The 25340-nt window shown below is 53.3% G+C and overlaps 1 protein-coding gene across 1 annotated transcript in view; it reads right to left on the bottom strand.

The window, feature by feature from the left end:
• ACSF3 (acyl-CoA synthetase family member 3) overlaps positions 1 to 22327 on the bottom strand; it is a 63749-nt gene extending 41422 nt beyond the window's left edge. The window contains exons 1-6 of the mRNA XM_086620738.1: positions 22282 to 22327; positions 18279 to 19010; positions 16533 to 16688; positions 6455 to 6609; positions 5836 to 5981; positions 503 to 615 (exon numbers count right to left, since the gene is read on the bottom strand). Of these exons, the coding sequence (XP_086476864.1) occupies positions 503 to 615; positions 5836 to 5981; positions 6455 to 6609; positions 16533 to 16688; positions 18279 to 18980 (1272 nt within the window). The 5' untranslated portion in view covers positions 18981 to 19010; positions 22282 to 22327. The remainder of the gene's footprint in view (positions 1 to 502; positions 616 to 5835; positions 5982 to 6454; positions 6610 to 16532; positions 16689 to 18278; positions 19011 to 22281) is intronic.
• Between the last annotated feature and the right edge of the window lie 3013 nt (positions 22328 to 25340).

Genomic DNA, 25340 nt, shown 5'->3' with positions numbered 1-25340 from the left:
ACTGACCCCATTTCCAGATTTTTCAACACTCACCCTCTACTCCAGACTATTTAGTGACTCTTTAGACCAGAGTAGGTCTACATCTGAATTCCTGTCAATGCCCTGTTCTTAACTTCTGCAGCAGACTTCAACGTTTTGCCCTGGCTTTCAAAAGCCAGGCACTGCTTAACCCATCACCTTCCTCTGGGGCATCAACAGCCTCAGCAGACGCAGTATCATCTTTTTATACCATAGCCCTTACACCACAGCCTTCTCCTCCCACCCCCATTCTTTCTCACATGTTGTTCTTTGCAGGCAAGGACAACACTTCTGTGGTTCATAAAGTACCATGGCTGTAGTAAGTCACAAATTAATACAAGAAAAAGAAAACTCTAAATAGAATCACTGAGTTCCTGGGAATAACAGCAGCGCAAGCCTCAATCCTTGGGGCTTCATAGGGCTGGGGAGAAGAGAACTTTTCATGGGACAAAGTGAAGCAGCAGAGAAGGTGGCTGAGCACTACCTGTGTGCTGTCTTCATCTCCCTGAGCATGGATGGTGTAGGAACGACCACCGTTTTTCAAGGTCTCGGTGGCAATGCGCACTTCTACCCCTGGAAGTGGGGTGCCCACAGAACCTGCCAAGGAAAACAAGAAGCAACAAAATCAAGGATGCAAAAGAGCAGCTGCTCGTCTATCAATGGCATCTGCAGACTGTGCTGGCACTAAAGAACTTCCTAGCGGGGGGTCACCCTTCAGGAAGGCTTCCATCACATCGTATGACTGCATGCAAATGTCGCCGCGGCGCGACGCGCCGTTGTTCGCTGAGCAGGCAGCGTTGGAAACACCCAGGAAAACAAATGCATCTCCAGCACTGAACAGTCTCTCTTGGCCAGCCTTTGAAGGCACCAGCACAGCTTCGTAGCTCAGTAATGAAGCTGTCTTTTTTTTTTTTAAAAAAAAAATAAAAAAGCACCATGAAACCTACACAAAGACGTGAAAAGAAAGAGCACAATGATCCCTGCAGTGGCTCGCTGCTGCTCTCCAGCCTGGACCTGACAGAGAAGGCAAAGGCTTAGCAGTGAGAGAATTGCAAGGGATTATCTCAGTTTTACGAGCCAGCAATACACCGTATATAAAACATCACTGGAGAAAAGCAGAGATCAAAAGCACACTGTTCCTCCACAGGTTTCAATTTTCAAAGCCAGGGAACCCGACACAGCGTCACAAACTATTGCTATCAAGCTCCAGGATGGTCCTGTGACCTGGAGCTCCCCAGCCCGCAGCCCTCCCACCCCGGGTTCGGCGCACGCTCTGCCGGCTGAGCGTCTCGAAGCACAGAAGAAAGGGCAGCTTTGTTCCCGTGACCCCCGTTGGATGGGGGGCTCCAGCCTCAGCAGTGACCAGGAGTTGTGGGCATCTGCTGGCTCAGCAGGTTTCGCTCTGCATCTCAACGGCACGAGAGTTGCAAGACGATGCCCACGACTTTCAACCCCTGCCAGTGGGGAGGAGGACGTCAGCACAGAGCAACCTGTGGCTCAGGAGGACTGGGCAGGTCTGAGCTTAAATCAGGAAGTGTACTTTTTATTTTAAGAGATGATCAATTTTTCCCCTGGAGAGCCTCCAGCCGGTGATGCTTTCTAGCTCTGGTAGGATCAGCCCAACATTGGCAAGTCCCTAGAGCAGGGTGTGCAGGACCTGGAGCTCAGCGCTGTCTTCCCCTTGTTGTCTGCATTTCAGGCATTTGGGTTCAAGTGGCATTTTCCCTATCCTGGTCTCATCCTCCTGTTCAAGCCCTGGAGATATGATATCTGTGACATCATGATTTTGTTTGCTACATTGGTCAGTTGCCATGGAAATAGATATGTCGTCGTAGCCCAGATTTATGGCATCCCTGCAGGATCAGCTCAGAGCAGATGGGCTATGAGGGAGTGAGATTTTATTGCAGTGAAACTACCCGAACAATTAGCAAATCTGGCAAGAAATAAACAGAAAGCGACGTGGCAGCTCTGTGATGTGTGTCTGTTCAGCTTGAAATCGCCTTCGGCATTCAGGCCAGCCAACGTGCAGCCAGGTCCTTCTCCTGCCACGACCATGGCTTGGGCTGCTCTCATCTCACCACCAGACACTGCCTGGGGTCAGGGACAGAGGACAGCTGCAGGGTAAGGAGGGAGAAGCACGTGCCAGGAGAAGTCACCAGGAAAAGTGCCCGGAGGTGCTGCGTAGAGGTATTTATGTCTGTTAAACAGGCTGGTGCTGCCCATGGTAGACTCCAGGAGGACTCAAAGCACGTAAGAGCCATGGAAAACACGCTAAACATTTGCACATCAAGTGTGCTGAAGCCACCTTCTAGACTTCTACGGGAATGTTTCCTCCAGTGTGAAAAATGCCTTGTGCAAAGAGGCTCCAACCTGCCCACGAGACGTGGCAAGGGATGGCGGGCGGATGCTGCAAAGCTCACGGAGGGAGCAGCAACTGGTGTGATGCCACGGGCTCTCACAGGTTTTCCATCTCTGGAAGCTTTCAAATCAAGGTCAGAGAGACACCTTCCTGGGAAATGCTTCTTCCTGTAGTCTGCAAACTACGGACCTCAGGGTGGAAAGGTACTGGATGGATCCCGGGGCAGCAGGACTCAATGATTAGTGCCCAATTCTTGTCTCAGTCTTTGAGAATGAAGGACCAAGATCAGCACCGCTGCCAAACAAATCCGACGACACAGAGAAGGCGACGTGTTTCCCACGCAGCGTTTCAGGTCACCGTCACAAACACGGCTCCATCCATTTATCTCCTACTTGGCTAAAGTAAAACCCACATGTAAAATCAGTCCCTTGTGGAGAGCTGTTTCCTTACATTTGGCCTGGAAAAGGCTTTCTGGTATTTAGGAAAAAATATAAACTCGGAAATCAACATCTGTGAAGGCTGAAAAGGCTCACAACGTTGATTAAGCTACGTGAACCCAACAGCATTAATAATATTTGTGCACAGACAATGGCTACAGTTTCTCAGGCCCATCCACCGTGTCAAGAGACACACCGTGCTGATTCCAACAGGTCAGCAGAAGGTTGAGCCAGTTCCCAAAGGCACAGCACTGGAGGTCCTGGCTTCACCGAGACCCCAACTGGGGGTGATCAGAAGGGGGTCGACACTCAGCACTGCTTCCTTTTGTCCCCAGTCATAATCCCGAGGGGGAAACTGGGGAGGAACCCCTGCTCCTTCCCCTCTCACTCCCTCCCAGCCCTCTCCAATTTGCAGGCTCCTGAATGTTAAGAAATGCTGGCAACACGCCGGCGGCGGCGGCTCAGCCGGGCTGCAGGCAGGAAGGAGTGACACCACTCTTCTTCCACCGGTTCTCCTCTGTTTAAAAAAGTTGTCAGCTCTTCCCAGATAAATTTAATTGGCCCTGCGGTCTGTGTCCTTCGGTATCGGGGGACCTCGACGCCGTTACGCGCCGTGGTGTCCTGGGAGAATTGAAACAGGCCAACGATAAGGCACTCAACGATCTCACTGTCAACAAGACACGGAGTCCTGCTGTAGGAGCTATTAGCAGCCTCTGATCTAAACCTCCAATTAAAGTGGTGATTAGGCCCAGCGAGGCATTCTCTGCCCATGAATTATTCATCTCCCTTCGCAGTAACAGCACCGGGGGGATTAGAATGAGAGCTGCTGAAAACAGAGGCATTTTAAGCAGGGTTTTAACCATATACAAGCAAACATTTATCTTTCCAATCTTTCATCTATTCTTCTTCTGGAAATTAAGCCCCCTCTCACTTGCCCCCAGCCCTTCAGACCCGTGCTGCGGGTGGCGAGCGATGCCACACGACCACCGACACCGGGGTGACACGGGCAGGACAGGCCAGTGCCAAGGACTCGCCCCTTCCCCAGCCACACCGAGTAGGTGGAAGCGGGCGAGGGGAGCCCCAGGATCTCTCCTCAAAGGCAGGAGCGTGCTGCTCCTGCTCCAAGAGAAATCCCCTGGGAAGCGTGAGGATCCCTAGATTTACCCACGGGGTAAAGTGCCGCGCTTGCGGCGTTCCTTTTTCAAAATAAAGCTAATTATCTCTTTGGCTAGCATCCGGGTCTGCGGTCACCACTGCCCAGCATCTGCTCCTGTAACACCAGTGCCATCTGAGGTCTTTGCTCCGGATGCTTCCCTCCTCCTCCTGCCCAGCCTCTGTTCCCAGCCCATCACTGCACGTTCTCGCACTGGATGCTCTGTGGTACCTGCTGAACTTCCATCCCAGCCTCTAATAGGCTACTATATCAAAAGCTTTTTCACAGCTCCAGTAAATTATTCCCCAGCTTCACCCATCTGCTTCCCAGCTGACAATTCCTGAAATAAATTAATCAAGGCTATTCAATTATAGTCCTCTTTCTGTAAGGTCCCTCACCGACCCACACCTTTGTGAGATGCTTCTCTCCCCTCTCGGGGCTGCAGCGAGCCCCTGGACGGTGGCTGGAGTGACAGTCAGTGGCCTTTATCCCCAGCCCCTCTGCTTGTAGCTGCACGAGAGGATTTGTCCCCAGCTCCTCTGCAGACCCCAGGACCCCGTGGGACCCTGCCCCAGCTCTGTTCAGGAGCATGTCCACCCAGCTCTAGAGCTTGAGCTGCCCTTCCAGGTGCCAACATCTGTCTCACCCATGTTGTTTTCAATCTTATTTCCTTTCTCCTTTTGTCTCCTGGGAAATTTCTAGAGCCTCCACTCATTTCCCCTCCTGAAGATGAATGAAAAGCAAATACAACCGGGCCACAGGGACATTTAAACGATCTCTGCACCGTGGGGTGGGGGAACTACAGGTACTCAGCAGAAGTGAACTGGAGTTTGGATTTCGTGCTGCCCCTGAGCTGTTCTCTGGCTGAGGAGCCAGTGCTGGGCCAGCTGTGGCTCCTCCTCTCCCCATGCAACCCCTGCAGGGGCACAGCTTCTGCATCCCACAGGACTGGGGTGCAGTGGGAAGCCACAACACCCAGGACAGCCCCCCTGGGTAACACCAGCCACCCAGGACAGTGGAGACCAAGCAGATGGGTATGGTGCCACGCACGTGCAGACAGCATGCGAGGAGGAGAAGGTGGCATAGCGGTGGGCTGGGGCGCTCAGCAGACAGATGGCCACGTTTTTAACCAAAGGGAGGGTGGGGGTATTTTATATTTTTAATGTTTCAGATCAATTTATTTCTAGGTTGCATAAACTACAGATATCGAGAGCAGTCACAAAGTGTAGCTAAGAGAAGTGAGGGAAGACAAGGAGAGAACAGAACCCGAGTGTACAATGAGGTGTGACAATTCCTAATTCCTGAAGAGTCGAGAAACTTGCACTAAAATAAGAGTGAGCAGACATCCAAAATAAGAGTGAGCAGACATCCAAAATAAGAGTGAGCAGACATCCTATTTTAAGTGTTTAGTACCGATCGGTTGGACAAGAACTGCTGCGTGGAGAATCCTGTGTCAACCCCACGCATAAAGACAACTCCGCAGAGCAGGAGCTGAAGATGCAGTCCCATCACAGTGCTTGAACTCCCGAAGACTTTGGAAATAATAAAGCATCAATATGAACTCTGTCTCCCAGACAGAACCAGCCTGGCTGGTCAGCTCAGCACACACCACTGCGAGCTCCGCACACACCAGCTTTGCCTGTCCACCATGGCCAGTGATCCCAGGGAAACCCACCGCTTCCCACACACCCATGGCCCCTCCTGCTTTCCCAATGCCAATTCCCCTACCAGCATCACTGTTCCTACCGTAGCCTGCTCCTCAAGCATGACAAACGGCCATTAGAAGTATATTCTCTGTGATGAGAAAACCCAAGAACACTTCACAGCCAAACGCCTCCAACCAGCGCGCACCCTCCAGAGTCTCCTACCTGGCACACGGACTCCATGCAAAGGGTTAGAAAGCGCCATCCCAATCTCAGTCATCCCATACCTCTCCAGCAACGTGTGCCCAGTGATGCTCTTCCATTTCTCCAGGACAGGCACGGGCAGGGCTGCCGAGCCTGATACCATTAACCTGCACAAGGAAAGCCCACGTAAGAAAGTATCCAAGATCACCTTCGCTCCAGGGAATTCGCAGAGTTACATAAAGTCTGCTCCTGTGCAAAGCCTTAAGACAGAAGACCCAAAAGCCTTTTAACCAGTACCAAAGATGTTCCTCACATGCAGGAGATTCTCGGTCTGAGATGGGCTTTAAGTTAAGATGCCTCCTAGAAGAGACACTGGAGTTCAAACTTGGGTTGCAGGACAAAGTTCTTCATCTCGTGTCAGGCAGGGTGACACATACAATGAGCATGCAGAGCCCTTCTGGCTCTACCATGCAAGAGCGGCTCATAATTAAATAAAGTCACCCTGGTTCTTGTCAAAGAGACACTAAAGCACAACAACCAGCAATGCAAAGAGGTGATATTGAAAAGAAACCTTGGCAGATCCACCGTGGGGACAGCCGGCCACCAGCAGCCCGTGCCCAGAGGCACATCGCTCACCCACCTGATGTTCTCCTGGCAAAAGGCACGCACGAAATCCTGGACTTGCGGCTGAGAGAAATGCTTGTCATAATACTCTATCAGCTTGGCATAGATAGTGGGCACTGCCATGAAGACGCTGACACGGGGAGCTTGGGAGCTTAGGAACTTCTGCCAAACCTAGAAAGGAAGGGAACACACACGTATAAAAGCACACCTCAGGGTAAAGCGTTGGGGAAGCGATGGCCAGCGCTGCCGTGCTAACTCCTCTGCACCTTTGGAGAGGTCCACAAGCAAGAGCTCTGCAAACGCTTCGTGGGGCAGTGAGCCCCACCACCGCTCCTTCACACGGTGCCAAGGGAAACTGAGGTACGGGAGTGCAACAGCAAAGCCACCCTGGCTTGTTCGCAGTCAAACCTCCGCTACCTAAGGCTTCTGGAAAGTACAAACAACTGGAAGCCTGCTGCGTGCACCTCATCCACGTCCAGAACGATGGCTCCTGACCCTCATCACGTCCCTTACTGCCAAAGCACAATATTCAACTCACTCATCCCACCGATGGATCACCCGCCTGCTTTCCCTCTCAATGCACACAAGGCGATGGAAACTGCATTTTTTAGTACTGTCATGTTACAGCCAGGAATTTGCTCATGAAGACACACGCTTTGTGGTAGAACCAGTTAATTCCTTTATCATGCACAGCTCTTCAGAGGCTACACAAAGCCACCGGCTTTTCAAAGCGTGAGAGCTCTTCTTTGGAAAGACACTAAGCCACATCTGCAGAACACGATACATAGGTAGGTGCCCACAGACTCAATCCTTTGAGGAAGAAATGCTTTTAAGATGGATGGCAGGGCTGGGAAGAGAGATATCAAGCACTTGAACTGCAAGTAAGACTCCGCTGCAATGGAAAGGGTTGTCTTCTGGCGAGCGGGCGCAGAGACGCGTCCCCGGCGAGCTCCGATCAGCCATCAGAAACCACAGGTAGAGCAGCTGCAGGCAGGAGACAGCAGCCAGCCAGGAGGGCAGCTCCACCGACCGAGCTCTTCCCGAGAGAAACATCTGTCCCTGCGGACAGATGTTCTTCAGCTGCAACGCCTGCTGACCTGTGGGAACTCCAAACGGGGGCAAATTCCAGGAGCTGGCTCTGCTAGAGGAGGGAGGTGAAGACCAAGTGAGCATTGGCCGCTGCCCTGGCTGAGCAGCCCCACCTGGGAGCTGTCAGCAACAGGTAGAAGCCATAAATATTGCAACTGGGCCCATTCCTCCCACACCTCACTGCTCTTCCCCCTAGGTAAGCTCTTCCCAAGGCAGGAACGAGCCAAAGCCATCAATAAATAAAAGGCTACGGTGACGGCCGCCTCTTTCCGTTCGCTCCGGTCCCTGCCCCGTTGTTGACAAATGTATTTCCTAACAGCTCCTGACAACGCGTGCTGCCTCTCCCCTCCCTGCCCACGCACGCTCAGCTGCACACAGGCGCGTGCGACGGCGAGAAAAAGCAGGAATTGATTGAAGGTGAACAAGTGATTCTCCTTCACGCTGTCACTCTGCCCCTTCCCCTCCGTCCTGCTCGCTCGGGCTCCATTTCATTACTTTCTACTTCGCTGCGCCGGCGCCGTCTCCCCCCGCGTCTCTCACTCCGCTGCTTCCAAACAATCGGCTCCATAAAAAAAAAAAAAAAATCCCCATCGCCACCGTGTTGTTATTCTTCATAGAGCAGGACACATCCAGCAAAGGCACCGTCCCACCGAGCGGAAGGGAGCTCACGCCACCTCCCAGCCCAGAGATGGTCCTCGATGGGGTGAGACAAATGCTCAAGGTGGGAAGCCCTCGGATGCCTCGGGAGCTGGGACATGAGCATGGCAAGATCCCCTCGGCATCACGGAAGGCAGAGGAGGAATGTGCCTCACCGGCACCGATGGGTGGCATGTCCGGAGAAGGAACATCGCACTCCCCTGCAGAAACCCCACCTACCATCACAATCCCCTAAAACAAGTCCAAATAGGCAAAAATGCGTTTAGAAGGATCTAATTCCCACCCTCTCTCCCCAAAGATCTTTTCCTCTTCGGCCCCACAGTCTCTTTCCCAGTGGAGGCAGCAGGATGGAGAAGGACCTCTCCGAAGCCAGGGCTGAAGCACGGACCTGCTCTCCTGAGCCTGGTGCTCCCGAGAGCCATCGCCTCGGGCAGCGAGAGACACACCATGGCAAGCAGGGATCAGGGCTGTGTCGAAAGAATCGAAGGGAGACAGAGGCTCAGGGCTGTTCGATCCTTGCTGTGTGATTTTTTATTATTTTTTTTTTCCCTTCACAAGTCCAGAGCAGCTGCGGGGAGCGCAGGCAGGCTTCCAGCAGCAGAGTTATTCTCACATGGATTTGGATTTGAAAAAAAAAAAAAAAAAACAAAAACCAAACAAAACTATCACTCCAAAACACAGCAGATCTCTCTTGCACCCCAGAGTCCCCTCTCCTCGTACGCCTGCTCAGCTCCTGCCCCAGATAAAATCCTCCCCACCAGCACTCCAGCGCCGGGAGCAGCTTTTTCTGTGTCAGTCCGACTCGCCCCAGCAACAGCCCCTTTCCTGAAGATAAGCAGCTGCCTTTGGATTTGTGCCACCAGCTGCCGGGGTGATCTGCTGACAGCCAAACATCTCCACCTGCTCTGCTCCTGCTCAGCCAGATCTCCATCCCACCCGTGCGTTTTAACGGTACCAAGCACCGAGCCGTGGCACAAAGCTGGCAGCCCCGGGCCCTCTGCAGTGCCCGAGCTGTCCGGAGGGCTGGTCACTGCCCAGCCAGCTGGAACAGCTATTCGTGTTTTATAACTTCATGGTTTGAGAGAAGGATCTGGGGAAGTCTCGTTACTTGGGACTAATCAATCAATCCCGGAGCTTGGACAGGCTGGTAGCAAGAGGCCAGCTTGGTCCTTCCAGCACACAGCATCCTCCGACACCATCAGGCTCAGAGCAGCACAATCCATCTCCCCGTCTCTGTTATCCCATGTGTCACCGTCACCACACCAATATCCTGGGGACAGGGTATCGGCAGCCCATCATTTAATTTTATTTCGCTCACCTGATACCTCAGGACTCCAAGTGCTTTTAAAAAGCCAAGGATCCTGGAGGCAAACACGGCACCGCGTGCCACGGCTGCCGGACTTCGCACCGAGCGCTCACGGGACACAAGGGAAGCAGCAGCCTTCCAATGGAAGGCGTGCAGGAGATGGATCAAGATCCCTTTTAAGGGATAGAAATAAAAAGTTTCTAACTGCAAGAAAACAAGAGTGGGAACAGCTTCCTATCAGCAGTAACAGCAGGGAAAGCCCCGGGCAGGCTTACAGGGCAGCGCTGTCTGAGCCAGCAAAGAAGTGGAAGACCTTCTGTTCCCAAGAGCCTTCCCATCAGCCTGACATTCCTGATTTTCTTCCCTTCCCACTCTACAAAAGCATAACTGGGCAATTCCATGGGCTGGCCAGTGGGATTTTGCCACCAGTAAATGAAAAAAAAAAAAAAAAAAGGAGAAAATTTTGTACCCACACCAGTGGGTACAAAACAACAGACACATCTGTAGGATTTTTCCCACGTATTTTTCCAGCACACAGATGGCATGATGGTGAATGAGGACAGAGGAACGTGCAAGCTGCTCCAAGAGACGGCCCCTCCGTACAGCGACCTTCCCAGCCAGCCTCCAGACCTGCTCAGATCACTCGAAGCAACAGATGCAAACACAGAGGAGAAATGGCAGTGACTTTTTTTTTTCCTTTACAGACATCTCACCTCCAGAAGGAGAGGTGCAACGCCATAAACCAGACAGAAAACATCTGGGCATCTTCTAATGCAAAAAAAGAAGAGAAGGTGGCAACAACCATTTGTGTGCTAAATCTTGCAAGACTTTGCCTGATACAGGACTCCCAAAAACAGCCAGAAGAGATGCAGGCAAAACCACCTAAAAGCTGAAAAGGAAGGGAATACCAGCATGGATTTTCCCATCAGACCACAAACAGATAACAGAGAGCCCGCGCTGCTGCCTCTATTGACAGATACAACAGCTCCTCTCTTTTATAAAATTATTGCTATCGTTTTCAGTTGTTATTGAATTTTTTTTAAACCTTTTCAGAAGTAACACCACCCCTAATGCAAGGTTAAATCATCCTTTTACTTCCCTCCTGATCAGGGAAGATGGGTTTGCATTTCGCATCGATCGCTGCCGTGCGGGTAGCACCGCCGGCGAGGAAAAGGGCTGCCTGCAATTTTCGGAGCGTCTGCAAGAGCAATAGGCAGCCCCTCGTTTGGCAAGACCCCGTGCCCAACAGAAGCAATAAAAGGGGTGGCAGGGCCATGCATCCACATTCCACACCAGTTTATCCCTGACAAAGGCAGACGGGAGATGGGAGAGCTCTGCTCTCCGCTACAGACCGAGCCACGGACGGCTCATGAGCGATACGCAGAGAGAGAAACGTGCTTCTCTTCAAAGGGAAACTGGGCCCTTGGTGGCTTCATCTCGTGGTTGTTACAACCCCAAACTGTTTGCGCGCTGCACGACTCTGGTTTTAATGATTTATTCATCAGTGCAGTTTGATGGCCCCTCTGCATTCCGGGCTGAACGCTGTTCCACCCTTCCTATGCTGTAGGCATATTGAAAGGAGCAAGTGCTTTCCCTGGGACCTGGTAATATAAGTAAATATGACAGGCTCTGGTTCCATTTTTTATATTTCCCCACACACATCAAAAGACATTACTCCGTAACAGATGCTGAGGACAGACGGCAGATCTGGGGAGACGGGAAGAAAAACTCTAACTTTTTAAAGCCAGGTCTGCGAGAAGTGATCAAACACAATCCATTCACTAGTGACCTGCTCCTCCCTCCACCGACTCCTCTTTGAGTCTGGAATCAAATCACTCCTCTGAAACCTCCCATTAACAGATGAAAAGACAATTGCCTTTCTCCAACTGAAACTGCATGGGAGACACAATCCCCAACGCGCTACGAGCAGCATCTCAGCGGTGTTTGGTTATCACAGACCAGACTCCTCTGCCTGGATTTGCTTTTCTTTTCAAAATAAACTAAAAGAGCTGTCCGGAGTGATGTTTGTCGAAGTGACAGACCCAGGGGAAGAGGCTGGCTGCGGTGCACGCTTCTCCTTCCCGGAGGCAACCGTGACAGCCGAGCCCTGCATCTCCCTGCACATCCCAGCAAAGGTACAAAGCACCAGCACCCAGCCCCAGCCTCGCCTGCGGCGCGCAGATAACGGCAGCGGCGAGGACCAACAGCTCGCTCGTGGATCAAACTGCTGGTCTTCGGGAGGAAGGCAGCACGAGCTCGATGCAGGGCTGTAACCGTACGGTGCGCCGGCGAGCCCGGAGCAGCATCTCACACGCAACCTCGACGAGGATCAGGTCTGTGGCACCTTCCCACCGCGGGAAAGAGCTGCCACGGGTGACAACGCTCACGGCACGTCGGAGGAATTCGTTCCAAATCACACACTAGCTTTGGGCACTCATCATTCCCACCAGGACAAACGCCTGGAAAGGAAGGTCCAAATAAAATGAATGATTTTGATGGCTTTACGCGTGACATTGTAAAACCGGGTACGGTTTTTAGAGGGCTCGATCCTCGGGGGCACCTTAAGTCGGACACGCAGAATGCTGGCACCAAAACAACAGCTCCTTTTGGAACTTTAGGGCAATAAATCTGCATCTTGGCACATTTATCATGGAAGCAGTTGCAGGGCACAGGCAGGGCTGTCATTCTGCAGGCAGCACACCACAGCTCGGAACCTGCCCAGCAGAGCCAAGCAGGCAGCACATGTCACAACTGGGTCACACAGAGCTGAGATTTCTACAAGCTTCCCCCATCACTCATCAGAGCAAGTTTTTCATGGTTTTGAATACTTTAATTTCCCACTCAGCACTTGGGACTGAATGACCTCCTGGGATCTGATCTCACGTTTATCAATGCACAGAGCTGACAGGGAGCCTTTTGGTATTAGAACATCTTTCCCTTAAGGCAAGATCAGAGGTGGTCCAAGGCAAGGACAAGCCATTCCCGTCACTCAGACTCCAAGTAGATCCACATCAGCCAAAAGCCTGAGCAGAGGAACCTGCAAAGCAGCCACTGACCTCACGACTCGCTCCGAAAGGCTCCTGTCCCCAGGGTGCCCGGCACAGCCAGGTCCCGGTCGGAACAGGGCTGCTGACATGCGACTGTCATGGCAAGAGCAGCGGCACAGAGGACGCCTGGCTTCCCCCGGGTCTGTCTCTCCAGACCTGCTGACATTTCCATCGAGTAACAGTCACGGCACACGGCGTGCTCAGCCTCAGCAGCCGTCACCGAATCGATGCGGGGCAGGGAGATGGAGAGAGGGAGTCGCTGGGGAACGGATGCTCTAGTGTCTGCCCGGTGCAAACACCGATGCCCACGGAGGCCTTCAAAACAGCACTTGCTCAGGGCTTTCTCTGATGCCCAAGGCTCGCCTTGCACTTCTTACTTAAGCAGAGGCATTAGCCTCTCCTCCTCTGGCTGCCAATTTGCACAAAAACTGTACAAATCCAGCATCTTTAAAATTTCTACTCCTGCATAAGAAAAAAGGCAGGCGTTTCAAACAGGTCCAGAAGCTGCTGAGAAATGCTGGCTGCCTGCAAACGGGAACAGTGCAGCTGGAGAAGTAAACTTAGCTTGGAAGCCAGTTATGATGGGAGGATCACATAGGGATGCTCAGGCTGCAGCTTGCGCTGGTGCCAAAGAAGGTTTCTGCCCTCACAGTTCTCACCCTTATTTGAAAAACAAGAAAATAAATAGAAAACCATCATCATCATCAGAGCCATCCTTGCCCCACACAGCTGCTGGGAGGAACACGCTTTCAGGCTCGCTGCTGTTCTCCTGCCTGCTCCAAGTCCCCATGGCCACAGCAGCACTGAAACATCTCCCCCCACCCCTCACCATCAGCACTGTCATTCCCGAGCAGCAGGAGCACAGGCAGGAGCGCTGGGTGCTGCTCCCACGCTCTCCCGTGGAGACACGCTGCACCCCAAGGAGTACATGCACCAGAGGACTTTGCATGCCACCTTTGAGAGGACTGTACTGCTGGAAGTTAAGGGTCCATTTATAAACCCTTTATTAATAAATGATTAATAGATGCAGCCATATTTTTTAATAACTTACGATAAAAAGATGCTACAAAAAGCTTAAGCAAGACAGCCGTAACAGATGGTGCTATAAAGTGAATTATAACATGTACAGTAGCTAGTGCAAAGTAATGGATGTCCTCATTTAATAAAAAGAATCTGATTTTATGCAGCAACTTTCACGCTTGAGGCATCTCGATACACTTTAACGAGCCCTTGTGGCCTCAGCAATAGCTTGCGTGCAGCCGTGGACATGAGATGCTGTTTTAGTAAGAGAGTGGATGGATGTTGGTCAGGACACTGGGGTTACTCCACAGTCTTGATTTTTAACCTTTCCTTGGATAGCTCCCAAAAGCAGATGGAAGGGTCTGAAAGACACCACCTCCTAACACTGCACCGCAGGGAACGACACGCAAGCCTTGGTCCAGGGCTCGTAACATCTTCTAACTAAGAAAAAAAAGAACACGATTACCACCACCAAAACCAGACTGGCATCTGTAGCCACGACTATACGGCACGCCGCAAATTATGTAATTTAATAAACACTGTAATAATAAAGTATTTATTTTGTATAATGAAGTGTTAGTGATTAGAAACCAAACACACATTGGGCATGCTGCTGCGGTTTCTCTTGAAGCCTTGCCAGTATCACTCAAGGCTAAATATGTCTGCAGCAGGTTGAGAGTAAGTTCCTCGCCTTGTTTTGATCAGCCTGTCAAGTGTTTTAGCTGCCATTCGAGTTTCTTTATATCACACTATAATTGGCTGCTTTCTCAAGGTGCAGCGGAGGGAAAAAAGCGCACGGTAAAACTCGGGCTGCTTCTGCAAAATCCTCCGCCGAAACTCCGCTGCTCTGCTGAAAGCTGATTTCAGCAGCAAAGGGCATTTTGTAAACAGCTGGTGAAAATAGACTGGAACTGAAAGGCAGCTTGCATTAAACTCCACAAGAAAGCCTTATTTACCCTCATGTGCTTGCTTTGTAGTGTCGATCAAACCACTTTCAGCTCCCAGGGGAGGCTCTCGGAAAAATAAAAGAATAAAAAAAAAAAAAAATAACAGAAAAGGAAATTACATCCTTCAGAGCCCAAACGCACCCGAGAGCCCTCGGAACTGCGCGTGCCACACCGACCTCCCTGCCCAAGTTCAACCTTCAGGGTCAAACGGATGCCCTCTGGCACCGTCCCCGCTTGCCCTTGGCTGTCGAATCTGGGGGGGGGAGCTTTGATGGGAGAAGGCAGGCGGGGGTGTCCCGCTCCCCCCCTGCACCTGAACCCATCCTTCAACCTCAGCTCATTGATTTGCAGATGTCGGGAGAGAGCAGAGAAAAACACAAGGGTATGAGGGACAATCAATCACGGGTGGCACAGGACGTGGAGAAACGCGCCCTCCAGAGGACTTGGCTTTGCTTCCAGCCTGCCAGCACCTTCCTCTGCCACCTCACCAGCATCACCAGAGCATGGGCCACATGTCTCTACTACACCCTGAGCCTTTGGGGTGACACCTTAAGCAGGGGGGAAGACAATTTGACAGTGATCATCGAGGAGAGAGCACTGGCTACAGCTGCCAGACCCTCCTGTCTTCTTCTGCCACAGCATCCTACCTATTTACTCTGGAAATGCAAATGCTGAGCTGCCCCTCTGGGATTCTGGAATTTTTTTCCCCCCTGTCATAGGAACACACCAGTGCTCAGGCAGCAACTGGATGTTCAGGAGTCAGGGCCATCTTGAAACAAGAAAGGAAGCGTGCATTTTCTGTGGTTGCTTCTCTGATAAGCAGAAACAAGCAATGAAAACAATCACGTGGCCCTGCAGTCGCTCGGATCAGAGCCCCGACTCGCCCGAGAGCGGCAGTCCAAGGTTTCTGGGTGTATCCCACACTCTGTCCCTTTCACAAGGCCACCCAGCACACAAATAAATACCAATGGGTAAAGCAGCCTGTTTAGTTACCAAGCACAGGCTTGACGGGCCATTTCCACTTTCCCAGCGAGTTCTGTACCAACAACACGCGTTTCCTTTCTGCTACGAGGTGGCACCAGCATCTGCAAACCCAACCGCTCCCCTGCCAGTGACACTGCAAACTCCAACGTCTCCCACCACCCACCACACTGGGAGACGTAGATGAACAATGCTGGATCCCAGGGGCCAGGAACTGCAGAAGCTGTTCCACCTCGCTGTTGGTCACCCTGTTTCTAGTCCTTTTTCCTCCTCTCTTTAGGTCGGCTGTCTGCCACCCAGACAAGGAACAAAAGAGAGGCAGAGCAGCGGGACTGGCATCTCCTGTCTCAGCTAGAAAACAGCATCACAAACATTCAGGTGAGGTTTCCCTCCTGCCACCTTTCCTGCAAGATGCTCTCCATTTGCAGACTCTCATCTCTAGGTCTAAACCAACAGATCTGTTAACACTTGCTTCTCCACAGAGGAAGAGCAAGGTTTCCACGCAAGTGATGAGTACCAGTATTTCTCCTACCTGGGCTGTAAGAAACTCTCAAGCCTGTGTCCTGTCATGTAACACCATACAAAACACCAAGGACATAGAATTGGGAGGCAAAACGCAAGCTACCAAAAATTAAACATCCGACACGCAGCACACCGCTAACACGCAAGAGAAAAACCCAGTATTTCCACCTCTCCTGGTACAAGAAAACTAACAACCCTTATTCTGGATGGAGATGCTCTTAGTGGGCACTTAGAAGGGCCCACCTCCAGTCAGAGACCCTCAACGTCACGAGGGGGGGCAGCGCAGCGTTCCGACTACGTTACGTAACGCGCTTAAACACGTTGCAGCCTCCAGAAGAGCACGTTTACCCCAGACTGAGCGTCCAACTGAAAGCATTTTTTAACAGACAGTTTGTGAACCACACGCAGCCAGTGGCTAAAGAGGCTGGAAGTCTTTAAGAACTTCTTTCCCAAGTTGCTCTAATTACAATGCATGGGGTCTTGCTGCTGAATTTTAAAGACAACGCGCAGTCCCTCCAGGCTTACCATCTGTGCACTGAATTCGGGTAACATGATGCATGTCGCTCCCACCCAGAGAGGACAGAGGAGCTTATTGATCACCCCGTGGACATGATGTAAAGGCAGCACGTGCAGAATAACATCGTCCTTCTTCCACTCCCATTTTTCAACCAGCCCTGTGGTCTGCAGAAGAAAACATACAACCCAGTGTTAGGGCAGGAGGAAAGACTCTCACTGCTTGGAAAGCTTGAGGTACCCAGGCCCCAGATGCCCCGGGCACAGCTGGCAGCAGAAATCCCAGACCTCCTGGAACGATGCCCAAGCACAAAAAAAATCTTTTCTTTAGGGTCAGCACGAGCAAAATTCCCACCACAACAGTAGAATACAAGAGGAAGACCTTCCACATCTCGTCACTACACATCTTCATATATATCAGCAGAGCCCTTCCTCGCTACTAAGAAACAGTCAACAATGATTTTAAGCAGGACCTACAAGATTATCAGCCTGCTGCTGCACGTGCAGAGTTGGCAGCAACAATAACCAAAAAACTAATTTTCCCAGAATTCTGTTGACATAGTTTGGACATTGGTGATAATGGGCTTTTAGCACCTGCAAGGGATAGTCAGTAAGAGCAGAAAAATCACTGTCTGCTGAACAGAAAGTAAGGTTCTTGTTAGCAAAAAAATATCAGTGTATCAAGCTTCTAAAATAGTCTGCTATGAAGGAATAATTATCTAAAGCTCTAGACCCCAGACTTCTGGGTGAACAACGCCCTTCCGAGCCCAGCGTTAGCAACTGGAAAGCTTATTTCCAGCCATCCAAAAATAAAAAAAGCATTTGAAGCGTGGAATTTAGTCGTGTCACTCACAACCCTCTTCCACAGGCTTTCTGTGAGACAGCACAAAAGACAGTGGCTGCCCAGGCCACCTCCCAAATGATCAGCATATTTGTAAGGGAAGAGATTCCTTGCCCAGTATAGCCAAGCCCTGGCTCTATCCATCACGGCTTTCACACCGCTCCCGACACTGCAGTATCCGAGCATCCGGAGCAACGTGAGCTCTCGTAAGGCACGCTGTATTCCCTGCCTTTTTTTCCCTAATGGCATGAGTCTATCAGTTTTAGGCAGCGATAACCAACTGGTGAGGCAGTCAGCAGGCTCGTTCAAACTTTCCATTCCTTTTGGCTCAGAGAGCTAATGGATTTTTTTTTTGCCTTGGGGATATATTGCTGAATAATGCACAGACTTCACACAGTACTGTACTGGGCTGGGCTAAGTTATATTCCAATTAGGGGCAAAGATTCTTTCCTAGTCACAGTAAAGCAAAGCAAACTGAAAAAACAAACAAACAAAAAAAAAAAGCAGTCTTTTGACAACAGGTCTCATCCCTTCTGCTCTCCAGGAAAGCAAAGAGAAGAGTCCATCTGCCCTTGGCTGCAGCTGCAGCACAGCAACACCAAAAAGCACAAGGTTTAGAGAATCATAGAATCATAGAATGGTTAGGGCTGGAAGGGACCTTCAAAGGTCATCTAGTCCAACCCCCCTGCAAGGAACAGGGATATCTCCAACTAGATCAGGTTTAGAGACTCAAACACTTCTCTGGGTGTTCACCTTAAAAGCATCGAGGACTTTCAAGCTACAGCCTCACAGCTCTGTCCAGGAATTCGGTTGCAGTAAGGTATGTCATACTTTGGGGTTTCCAACCCCAAACCACCTCTGAAGGCCAAGACCTCTGTAACTTGGCACGAGCTTTGCGGAGAGAAAGCAGCACTCACCACAGCTTGCACGTTCTCATGGGTGCTGAGGACACCTTTTGGTCTTCCTGTCGTCCCACTAGTGTAGATTATCATGGCTCCTCTGTCTTTCCACGAGGAGCAGGCTGTCAAGGGACCCTCTTCCACTGCTGCACGACTTGCAGATCCATTGCTAGGAGACCTAAGCAGCGGCAGAACCGGGATTCCCAGCTTCTCGGCGCTAGGGGCTATTCTCCCCACATAGTCCTCTGCTGCGACGACCAGGGCACTCTGCGAATCCTGAATCACATACTCCAGTTGCTGCACCGGGTGCTTCTTGTAAAGGGGCACTGCTATGCCCCCGCTCATCCAGGCAGCCCACTGGGCCACCACGTACGAGGCGTCATTGGGACACAAAAACGAGATCCTCTCTTCCTTTAAGTCCCTGCTGGAGCACCCCAGAGCTCTGCAGATCTCCTGGGACAAGCGTAGACTCTGGCTGAGAAGGTCCCTGTAAGTGTGCTCACCGTTTTGGTCAACGATGGCGATTTTATCACCGAAACCCAAAGCCCTGGTGAAGACAGGGGTAACGTCACTGCTGTAGGCTGCCCGTGGGGTTTGCAGACCTCTGCGGGGACAGTCAGCCCTCTTCTGCCCGGGCAACCCCCATCTGCAACGGTGCCAGTCCCGGATGAGGCATCGAAGGGGCCGGCTCACTTGGGGGAAGAGCAGGGAGACCAGCATCTTGCCAGCACCGCTTGTTTTGAAGTGATTCTGCAGAAAGCAATTATAGGAACAGATAAGTATGTGCAGCGATTACCCAGGGGTTTATTCCCACAAAGGAAAAGTGGCAGCCTTCATTTGAATAATACCCACTGTATTATTAATGTTTATGCTTCAGACTGCTGCATCCCCAGCCCAGATGGAACAGGAGACAGAGACCCTTCCCTAGGCAGCCTCCGCGTCCCTAAGAAAACAGTCTAACTTAAATTATGAAATAGTTTTCATTGATCAGTGATATTAGGACACTAAGCAGTGGCTACTTGAGGTGCCACTCTAACTCAGAGGGACCACTATTTAAAGAAATTAAATAATTACAACAGTACCTAGTTCTCCATTTGCAGTTTCTGCCACTTTGGTGAACCGCTGCCTTGCTCTGTGCTTCGAGCCAGGCAGCACGGAGCTAGACATGAAACCCAAGCCTCCTAAGGTCTAGCCCAGCAGAGGATTGTTTCCTGCAGGAGCTTTTCCTTCAAGCAACAGCACACCTAAGTACAGGAAAGTGCCCAAACCCTCTCACCTAACAGGTTACCCACCACGAACACTGCTTCAGCTCTAAAGCTTTCTTACGTGACAGACCAAGGGGTTACCAGCTCCCAGCCACGGGCAGCAGGAGCAGCTGGTTGTCACAGCAAACAGCAGCAGGGAAGCACAGCCCCGCAAACGCTGACCTGTGGATTTCTTACTTCTGAAAATACCAAGCTGGCAGCACCTGGAGCTGGGCAGAGCACGGGGATGAGCTCAGCCGTGGCACCAGGGCTCCACCTGGGCAGCCAGAGCTTGATTTGAGCCCAGTCCAACCAACACCACGGCCCAGCCACTCCACCACAGTGATGACACGATGCACAGGGGCATTTCAACAGAGAAAACCTCCAGAAGGGAATGGGGAGGCGTACCAGCACCACTAAAGGCTTTGCAGGAAGATCACGGGCTGGCAGAAACGTCGCGCATCCTGACTTTGTGCTTAGACAGCATGATGACATCAACCTCACGGGAGAAGTGAGCAAAAAAGCTTTTGTGGTAACTGGGAAGAAGTCCCTGAAGTTTGCTCTTCACCCTTCTTTGCATCATCCTCTCCCTTTCAAAGGGAATGGTCTGTGTAATAGTGTTGGACACTGCTTGGAGCATCTCACTGACACATCAGGGAAAAAGTTAACGCACAGTGCAAAATCCCCTACAAATAAAATGGGGAGATGGGACTATGGGAACACTTTGCAGGAAGGACCAAGGTACACACTTGGTGTACCACCAAGGTACACCAGAGACGAGAGGAAGAAGCAATAAATTGAGAGGACCAAGGAGATGCCTCAGAAGAATCCTGGCCTCCCTCTGAACAGAGCCCGGAGCTCTGGCTGGAAGCTCAGCGAGAACAGGGACCCTCTCATACAGAGACCGTCACCAACACCAACAGGGGAGCAGAGAGGAAAGGACAAGGCTGTGGCAGAAGAAAAAGGGCTTTAGCACACAGCCTATCTAATGGCTGCTATTAAACACCACCACTGAAGCATCCCCAGAGAGATACTACAGCAAGAGGAGACAGCCAAAGGATGACAACTTCTCACTCTGTAAGAGCGTACGTGACATTTCCTTGATGCTGACAATAACGACTTGATTTTTTACCAAATTTTTTTTTATAAACGCCTATTAGTGGAGCAGCTCAACTCAAACAGCCTCCCAGCTCAGCTTCCCACCATGGGGAGGAGCTGAAACAAAAAGGATCCAGAGAACTGGCAGGTACTGGGGGCGGGGGGGGGCTGAACACTGCTTAACCCAGCCCCGGCCACACCGACAGCAGCAAAGTGTTTTATTTTTGCACAGACGTCGCTGCGAGCCCCACAGTCTCTCCCATCCACCTTCAGAGCGTTTCTCCTGCCAGACATCGGCTTTGCACGTATTTTCTTTTGCATATTGACCTCAATTTCTGCTTCTGCAAAAGAAACTTGTGATTTAGTGCGGAAACATCTGGGAGGGGGAGAGGCTTTAAAACCCAGGGCATGGTAACCATGTGCACTCATGACACATACCATCAGGATGGAAAAAAAAACAAAACAGGTCATCATAAGGCTTGCGTGACATCTTTCCATTTCTCTGTAGAGACTAAAATGTAAAATAAAGACAGAAAAGCACCCGTAACCTAAACCAAATCACCTCCTCCTAACCCGCACCCGAGACCAGCTCGCTGGCGAGATGTTAACGTCGCAGACACTGAGAGGGGCATTAATCATAGAATCATAGAATGGTCAGGGCTGGAAGGGACCTTCAAAGGTCATCTAGTCCAACCCCCCTGCAAGGAACAGGGATATCTCCAACTAGATCAGGTTGCTCAGGGCCTCATCCAACCTGGCCTTGAACGTCTCCAGGGATGGAGCATCCACCACCTCTCTGGGCAACCTGTTCCAGTGTTCTACAACTCTCAATCGGGAGAAGCCGTTTGCCAGGATCGCGCCGTGCTCCGGGCCAGCGTGGCTAAGTGCACTTGGCACACTCGCTGCTCCTCGTACAGCTCCGGAGCAGGTGTTAGCTGCTGCATCCGAACAGCCGCTTCCAAAAATTACATTATCCCTTTTCCACCGCCGCGCCAGCGCGGATTTAATGGCACAACAACCAGCAGCGCCTTCAGCCAGGCCTGTGCACTTATGGGCATCAGCGAAGCAGCGGCGACTGGGTGCCCGCAGACTCGGGCCCGGGCAAAGCCACACCGGGGGCTGTTTTCTTTACCCTGCCCATTGCTCAGCGGTAACGGGTAACACGTACCCGGGTACGACGTGTGTCGCTGGGCACCGTGGGCAGACGGTGATGGCACGGCAGCAGATGAGCGTTCGCTGCCCTGAACGAGAAGGCTCAGCCTCCGCTCTCCTAAAGGAACAAAAGCAGCCGGGGGCTCGCACCAGCTCCCGGCACGACGGAACCACCGCAGACCACGAAAACCGACGGCCGAACAGCTGCGGACCCCGCACCCTCCGCCCCTCCTGAGCAGAAGGGCCCCTATTCCCCTTCCCCCCCCGTCGGGATTCCCACCCTGCGGCTCGCTGCCCCTCGCCCTACTCACACCGAATCTCGGAGCGGCGGCAGGAAAATCCTTCCCGCCGTGGTTTCCAAGCTACAGAGGGCGAAGAGTGCCCCCCGCCCCAGGCCGCGGCACAGCGCTGCCGCACGCCGAACGCACCGGGTACCCCCCCGCCCCGGGCACCGCACCGCTCGCCGCCAGCGCCACTCCCGCGCAGCCCGACAGCAGCGGACGTTAATTATATTTTAAGTAAATCACCGTTAATCACAGCACCGGGCGGCGACACTCGCGCCCTGCGCCCCCGCCCCGGTGCCGACGCGCCCCAGCCTGCCCCGACGAGCGCCCAGCCCGAGGGCACCGGGGCCACCGGCGGACCGGTCCGCCCGCGAACGGGCTCCGGCGGAAACGCGGCTCCGCGCACGAACGTTCCTTCCCCCGCCCCGCACCCGTTTTGTGGGGAATTGGTGCCAAACTGCCCCCTGCGGGAGGGGTTTGCCCGGCCGCGGCGCCAGTGGCCCCCGCTGGCGTCGCAGCGTGTCTCTGACATCCCGTGGGCACACAGACATCCCATGGGCACATAGGCATCCCATGGGCACACAGACATCCCATGGGCACACAGACATCCTGGGGACACACGGACATCCCATAGACACACAGACATTCCATGGACGCACAGACATCCTGGAGACAGACAGACATCCTGGGGACACACAGACATCCCACGGGCACACAGACATCCCATGAGCACATGGACATCCCATGGGCACATAGACATCCCGGGGACACACAGACATCCCATGGACACACAGACATCCCATGGACACACAAACGTCCCATGGGCACACAGACATCCCATGGACACAGAGGTGGCCGTGGTGACACATGGTGGCTGAACTGGAGCTCCTTGGCTGTGGCAGCAACACGCTCCCCTCCTGCCCTGGCCCCATGGCCGTATCCAGCACCCACCACGCCGGGCTCAGGCAGGGGCTTGGCAGGAGCCAGGAAGGGGCCACAGCATCGGAAAACCAGGTCAGGTGGCACCGACCCCCACCAGAGCCCCATGATGCCGAGCGGAAACCCATTTATTATTTTTAGCCGGTCCCACTGCAGATTTGCATTCACTGCTGCAGCAATGGGGGACATGTGGGACGCATCTGGGGCAGGAGGGTAGCCGGACCCTCTCCCAGCAGCTCACCGGCAAGGCCTGGCACGTGGCCGGGAGCACCAATGGGTGATGGGCATGGGGATGCAGCCATGGACTGGGGCAGGACTCCCACACGGCCCTGCCAGCCTTGGCACCAGGATGCCACCGGTCTAGCCATGGCATGGGCAGCGGGGCAGTGCCTTGCACAGAGGCACATGACTCTTGTGCCATGCAAGCCGCCATGTGCCAGCCCTTCTCTGACGGCACGTGTCCTGGCACCATCCCCTCCGGGCCCTGCAGCCCACTCCTCCACTGGAGCCTTGTTTTTCCGGCTCTGCGCAGCCGAGCATAAAGCAGGGTGGCTGGGGTGACCCCCACCCACTTCCCTCAGGTGTGTTTCCACCCGGGGCCGGCGGCCGGCAGCCCAGTGAGGCGCAGCGGGGCTGGGAGCGGAAGCGGGGACAGGAGCCCAGCCTGGGGCAGAGCTTGGCCATGGCAGGGTGTGCACCCGCCAGCCTGGCGCCAGCCCTGCTGCACGGCGCCCCGTTGCACGCCTCCCTGTTGCACGGCTCCCTCCCCATTGCACAACTCCCCATTGCACCACTCCGCAATACACAGCCTGCAACACTCCCTGTTGCACAGTGCTCTCGCCATTGCACAGAGCCCCATTTCACAGCTCTCCATTGCATGGCTCCCCATTGCACAGCTCCCTCACCACAGCACAGCTCCCCAGTGCACAGCTCCCCATTGCACACTTCCCCATTGCATGGCTCCCTGTTTCACGTCGGTTGCACGGCTCCCCGTTGCACGGCGGTTGCACGGCTCCCCATTGCATACCACACCCCTGTGCAGAGCTGCTGCAGCAGGGACCCCTCGCACCTAGCAGCTCCGGACCAGCCCCCAGTGCCAGCGGTTGCCCATTTTCCCGCCGGAGGGTTCGGCACACCCTGTGCCCACGTGCCGCCCTGCAGATGTGCCCGGCTCCTGCCACCACCGCTTTCATTCTCCTTTTCACATTTGCCATCTGTCACCAGCCTCCCCTGGTCCCTGCAGGCTGCAGGGATTAACCTCGGGGGGAGCAGGGGGACACACCTGCAGGGGGGTCTCTGATGACAGCAGGGTGCCATCGTTCCTGCAGGGGCCCAGGGGCTGGTGGGGACAGGGTGGGGACAGGGCTGTGACAGCTGCAGATGCATGTGCCAGCCTGAGCAGCCTCTCCAGGCCCTGCAGGGACCCCGTGCTGGTGGAGTGCTGGGTCCGTGCTCCCCTGACCATGGTGGGCTGCAGGGCCAGCTGGCCACATGCACGGCAGATGTCCGCCCTGAGCCACCCTCTGCCGCCCCATCCCCCGGCACCTGGTGCCCACCGGCCATCTGGAGTCAGCCACGTCCCTGGAGACGATGCTCAGCCCTGGCCGTGAGCCGCACCCGGCCACCACCGGTCGTCCTGGGGGCTGCCGGGGCCACGTGCTGCTCCCCGGGGCTGGGGACGAGGGAGCTGCTCCCAGTGGTGCCAAGCCAAGCCTGCCCATTGCCAGTGCTGGGAGAGCAGTTTGTGGTTTATTCAGCCAGCGGCAGCGCCGGCTCGCCCTGTGCCCCCCATTTTCTACACGGAGAAGGACGCACGGTGCCCAGCCCTATCCTCCGTATCAGGGTGGCAGGGACACAGCATCGCAGAGGGGGTCAGTCCAGATGTGCCATCACAGCTGGGAGCAGAACACCCAGTGCCCACGGCTGCCATGGAGCAGCCGGGCATCACAAAAGCCGAAACCCGGGCACACCACAGCCCTGCCTGCCCATGGACCCCACAGCCCCGTGCTCGTGGGGCTGCTGCAGCGGTGCCCAGGGCAGCAGGGTGTCCCCAGGCTGCCACTGTGTTTTCTCACCTCGTTCCCAGCTGGGCATGAGCCCCCCAGCCCGCACCGCTGGGAGGGTTTTCCGCTGGCTCCCCCCTGCCTTGCACAGCTCGCTGATTAATTATGGATCCAGCAGAAAGCTTTTATTGCATTAGAGTTTACTTGTGGCAACATCCGTATTTATTAAAAAAAAAAAAAAAAAAAAAGCAAAGTAATTACTATGGTGGTGTAAACACCGCCAGCACCGCTGGCTCACTGGGAGCTCCATGCTCGGGGCGAGTGCCGGCACCAAGCTGGTGATCCACGGTGGGATGGGGA

The sequence above is a fragment of the Tauraco erythrolophus genome, chromosome 15, assembly GCF_009769465.1.
Source record: "Tauraco erythrolophus isolate bTauEry1 chromosome 15, bTauEry1.pri, whole genome shotgun sequence".
Lineage (NCBI taxonomy): Eukaryota > Metazoa > Chordata > Aves > Musophagiformes > Musophagidae > Tauraco > Tauraco erythrolophus.
Note: the sequence above shows the minus strand (reverse complement) of the source record. Positions and strands in the feature narration are given on the sequence as shown.